The sequence below is a fragment of the Engraulis encrasicolus genome, chromosome 23 (genome assembly GCF_034702125.1).
Source record: "Engraulis encrasicolus isolate BLACKSEA-1 chromosome 23, IST_EnEncr_1.0, whole genome shotgun sequence".
Lineage (NCBI taxonomy): Eukaryota > Metazoa > Chordata > Actinopteri > Clupeiformes > Engraulidae > Engraulis > Engraulis encrasicolus.
The window spans coordinates 40778257-40783256 of NC_085879.1; the positions used below are offsets into that span (position 1 = coordinate 40778257).

General features: G+C 45.2%; 1 protein-coding gene across 4 annotated transcripts in view; it reads left to right on the top strand.

Moving 5' to 3' along the window:
* Window positions 1–4318, top strand: part of LOC134440404 (transcription factor COE3-like) — a 183763-nt gene extending 179445 nt beyond the window's left edge. For 3 of the 4 annotated variants that reach the window (XM_063190471.1, XM_063190473.1, XM_063190472.1), the window contains exons 14-16: window positions 373–555; window positions 3118–3207; window positions 4172–4318. In XM_063190471.1, the coding sequence (XP_063046541.1) occupies window positions 373–555; window positions 3118–3207; window positions 4172–4203 (305 nt within the window). In that variant the 3' untranslated portion in view covers window positions 4204–4318. The remainder of the gene's footprint in view (window positions 1–372; window positions 556–3117; window positions 3208–4171) is intronic. The other variant, XM_063190474.1, reaches the window with a different exon arrangement.
* Window positions 4319–5000: the final 682 nt, after the last annotated feature.

Below are 5000 nucleotides of genomic sequence, written 5' to 3' on the forward strand. Positions count from 1 at the left end.
TTATACTTTTTATACTCAACAGTACCTCCATTTTCTTTTCCTTTATCCTCGACTTAACTCCACCCTCACTCCCCTGTGTGTATGTGTGTGTATGTGTGTTTGTGTGTGTGCATGCGTGTGTGTGTGCGTGCGTGCATGTGTGTGTGTGTGTGTCTATTCCTGTGCCTACAGTATGTGTGTTTAAACGTGTGAGCTTGCAATAATGTGTGTGTGTGTGTGTGTGTGTGTGTTGTATTGTGTGTGTGAGTGAAAATGTTTTATTTTTATACAATAGTAACAGATTATACACTTATCACAACTAACCTGTGTGCCTCTCTCTCTCTCTCTCTCTCTCTCTCTCTCTCTCTCTCTCTCTTGCTCCCGATCTCCCAGGTTACTCGCGTAACTCCAACAGCGTGTCGCCGCGTGGCTACGTTCCCAGCTCTACCCCGCAGCAGTCCAACTACAACACCATCACCTCCAGCATGAATGGCTACGGGGCCGGCATGACCAACCTGGGGGTGCCCGGATCACCCAGCTTCCTCAACGGATCCACCGGGAACTCCCCCTATGCACGTAAGTGATGCCACAATCCACTCTCACCGTCTGTCTGTTTAAAGAGATGGTTCTCAACCTCTTTTCCTTTTTTCTTTCTCAGTTTTCTTTTTCTTTTTTCTTTTTTTCTTTTTTTATTTCTTGATTGTCTTTCTTTCTTTCTTTCTTTCTTTCTTTCTTTCTTTCTTTCTTTCTTTCTTTCTTTCTTTCTTTCTTTCTTTCTTTCTTTCTTTCTTTTTTTCTTTCTTTCTTTCTTTCTTTCTTTCTTTCTCACTATCTCTCACTCTCTCTATGTCTGTCTGTCTGTCTGTCTCTCTCTCTCTCTCACCCTCCTCACAGCACTTTGAATAAAAAAGTGGGTGACTTCACACATTTTTGGGGTACTACTACTGTATGGCTGGCACATACTGTATTCAAGATTGAGAATACCTAAATATTTACCTAACCTAAACAAGGACCTTAGTGCTTTGAGTATTTAAGGGAATATTTCGAAAAATACGATTATGCTTGAACCCAGTTAAATGTCCGTTGTCAGGTGTATTCATCTTCGTGTGTATGTTTGAATGCTGTGCCATTCTGGAACCCCACCCTCCCTTGTGCCGTCTTTGTAATGTGTACCGTGAAAAGAGACCCTCCTCCCATCTACCGTACTCTAACCTTCTACCTCCACCTCGCCTGTCCCCATCGCTTTCCCACCACTAACACATTAACATCCACCTCATGCTACTCCGCAACGTAACCACCCACCCACCCCCCTTTCTTTCCACCGGGAACGAGGCCAAAAACCCTGCCTGTCTCTCCCCACTAGCCCCTCTCTTATTCCTGGGGCCTACATGCTTGACACACACCTAACCTCGCCTCATGGGTGGGGTGCATAGATGTCAATCTCTGACCTATGTCTAGTGTTCAATATCACTAGGTCGTTTTGTGTGGTAGGGAAGATATTCAGGTTTTTTTTCATCCTTACTTTATATTTTCAACACGAAAAGAAAAATCTGGAATGTTACACCATTTTTCAATGCGGTCAAAGCCCCAGATTTTTTATTTTTTTATATTTTTTAAAAGGTATGTTGGAGCAACAGACAGACAGAGAGACACAGGTGTTTTTCATTCTCAGGCATAGTCAAAGAAATCATTTCAAGAGCATTTCAAGTGTAGTCCAATCAAAGCAATTTCCCAAGAAAGTGGAATTGCCTAGTGAGTAATTCCTCCTCATCGTAAAATTGCACCTGAAGTTCTTCTGTTAGTTCTTCAATAACTTATTTCATCGGACCTTAATCAGATCCCCTGACAAAAATCGCGAATTATTCCGTTTTATTGGCTCTCTACTTTGTGCATTTTAATTTCCCCCCTTACTTGTTGTTTGTTTCATTGTCATTGCACTTATGAAACTACATAGTTCATAAGTATCCATTGTCTACTCTTCCATGCACACATAACTGGGCTTTTGAAAATTGGCCTTATCTTCAAAAATGAATAAATTCAAGGTAACCGAATCTCCAGTTGGTTTTGAAGCACATTTTTCCACAAGACATGCACTGACTGCAGAACTTCGTCTACTAACAACCAAGTTTTAACTCTTTAACGGTACTGCATGACATTTTCATCTCCGATGTGCAAGTGCAAGTATAAGAATGGCTTTTTTTCCCTGTGAGTTACAGCGTTACCATATCGATATGTATCAATAATCGTACCCCGAGCAATTTCAACAGGAAGTGGTTACCCTGCTGCATTGTGGGATAGAAACGTTAAGGTCAAAGGGCATTCTCACTTCTAGGGCAAGACTCAAGGGGGGGAGGAGAGCGGAGGGGGGTGGGATGTTTCTTGTCAGATTGACATACCCTGTTTGTAATCAGTGGTGGTATCTGTCAAGGTCTTTTTCGTTTACAAACAAAAGTTATGGATCAACTTTTCCCAGTCCCTGTAGCTCCTTGCTTTTCCCGCCCTCCCCCTCCTCTTCCTCCTCCTCCTCCTCCTCCTCCTCCTCCTCCTCCTCCTCCTCCCTTGCTCCCCGCTGCCTCTACCCTGCTCCATGATCGATCCCTTTAACTCTGCATCTCACCTCCTCCAGTGTTGAGCAGTAACAGCCTGCTGCATGACTCCATGGCCCATGGTCCATCTCCATTCTTCCCATCTACACTACGTAGTCTGATGGCTTGTCTGTCTGCGTGCCTGCCTTGCTTGTCTGTCTGTCTGCCTGCCTTGCTTGGCTGTCTGTCTCCCTGCCTTGCCTGCCTGTCTGTCTGTGTTTGTGTGCCAGCTTGTCTTGCCTGATGCTGTCACCCGCCAAAGCCCTCTTCCACACTAGGCACTTCCACTTCTCCTCTTCCTCATCTTCCTCTTCATCCTTCCTCCTCAACCTCCATGCCTCCTTCTTCTCTCCTCATCTTCCTCTTCATCCTTCCTCCTCACCCTCCATGCTTCCTTCTTCTCTCCTCCTCATCGTCCCTCATCCCTCCTTCCTCTCCTTCCCCCTCTCCCTCCCTCCCTCCCTCCTCCTCCTCCTCCTCCTCCTCCCTCCTCCCTCCTCCATCCATAGCTGGCGCTCTCTCATTCTCTCCTGTCCATGTGTGATCTCTGCAGTCAAACAGAAGAGTGCCTTCGCCCCCGTCGTGCGGCCACAGACCTCCCCGCCCCCCACCTGCACCAGCACCAACGGGAGCAGCCTACAGGGTGAGCACCTCCACCCCCCCACCCCCACTCCCACCCCTCCTCCCCCCTCCTTTCCTTCCCCTTCTTACCCTCCCCACTTCGCAACCCCCACTCTCTGTCCTGCTTTTTTCGGGCCACTTTCACCCCTTTTGGAAAGGAAAGGGAGCATGATGTGTGCAGTGTGTATGTCTGATGTGACAGTGGTGGAAAAGTTGATATATGGACATTGCGTCACCACTGTTACAGTGCGACTGAGTGTGTGCATGAGACAGAGCGATACGCAGATCCAAAACTGTGTTTTCTCCACTAATGCGCTACTACTGAGGTCAAAGTTGATCCATAACTTACTTCCGAGTGTATGCTATGTTATCATGCGTCGTTTTTTTTTTTTTTTTAGCACGACTTTCTTGAAATGGCCAGTAATTGCAGCTTGTTCTCCTATAATTATCTATTTTATCTTGTATGAAGATGAAACTGGCATTAAAAATTCTCTAATAGGATATGCCCTTTCATTAACATGCAATCACCAGGGGTATAGCGTTCTGTTAATGGACTGGAGGTTGTGGGGGTGATCTGTTATATTAAATGTTAAGTGGTCTAGGTAAATTGGCCAGTTTTGTTCAGCAAATTGAATTTTATAACATGCACTTGTATTGCCATTAAGTTCATTACGTGTTCTTTTTTGTTGTTGTTGTTCATTCGATACACTCATTTCTGACTGATCCCTTCCATTAAATGTGCAAAGACCCAGTGCTCCCTTGCATTATTTTTATTGTTTGTGTGTGGGTTTTTTTACATCTCAGTTCATATTCTCCTCCCACGGTACACAAGATATCACGCATGGTGAAATACCAGGCAGGTGGCAATACAGACGGTCAACACTAAAAGATAACATTTTTTTATGTTTCTCTCTCTCTCTCTCTCTCTCTCTCTCTCTCTCTCTCTCTCTCTCTCTCTCTCTCTCTCTCTCTCTCTCTCTCTACAGCCATGACTGGACTGATAGTTCCTCCCATGTAAAGGACAGGAGGGCAGGCTGCCCTTTTCAGAGGCTTTTTATTGTGCCCAAGACAAACTGGCCCGAGACAGCAGCTTATCAAATACCATCATCCCTCAGAGGAGAGAGAACCCGGCGAGCGAGGAAGAAAGAACGAAAGAATGAAAGAAAGAATGAAAGAAAACACCCTTTACACCTGGGCAACTGAGAGAAATAAAAAAAGGACGCTGAACACAAAAAAAGAAGAAAAAAAAGAAAAGAAACATTCACCTGGCAGCCAGTGTGCCCTGGACTCAGTAGGTTATGTTTATATTCAGTGTTTTTTATTTGTTTTGCTTTTGTCACCATTTTTTTTCTCCGTTTGTTGTTTTTTTCACGTCTTCTCTTGTTATGGAGGGAAGAGGTCCCTTCAGTGGGAGAATGCTGAGAATGTGGATGCTCAAACCCTTGTCACCAGGTGGCAAATCTTTTATTTTTTATTTTTTTTCTTCTTTTTATTTTCCTCTCTTGCATTCAGTGAAGTTGTACGGGTAGGGCTATCAGAGACGCTATTGAAATGTGGACTCAGTGGTGCGGCTTTGATATGTAAAAGGAGCCACCACCCCACCCGAGCCGGCCACAACAGCCCTAAACGCCCCTTGTCCACTCCACTCCGCTCCACTATACCCCACCCCATATCCCTTGACTGTGAATTGGGTGGGCTTGCAACTCTGTCGCCGATGGAGAACAGGCTTCTCTCTTTCTCTCTCTCTCTCTCTCTCTCTCTCTCTCTCTCTCTCTCTCTCTCTCTCTCTCTCTCTCTCTCTCTCTCTCTCTCTCT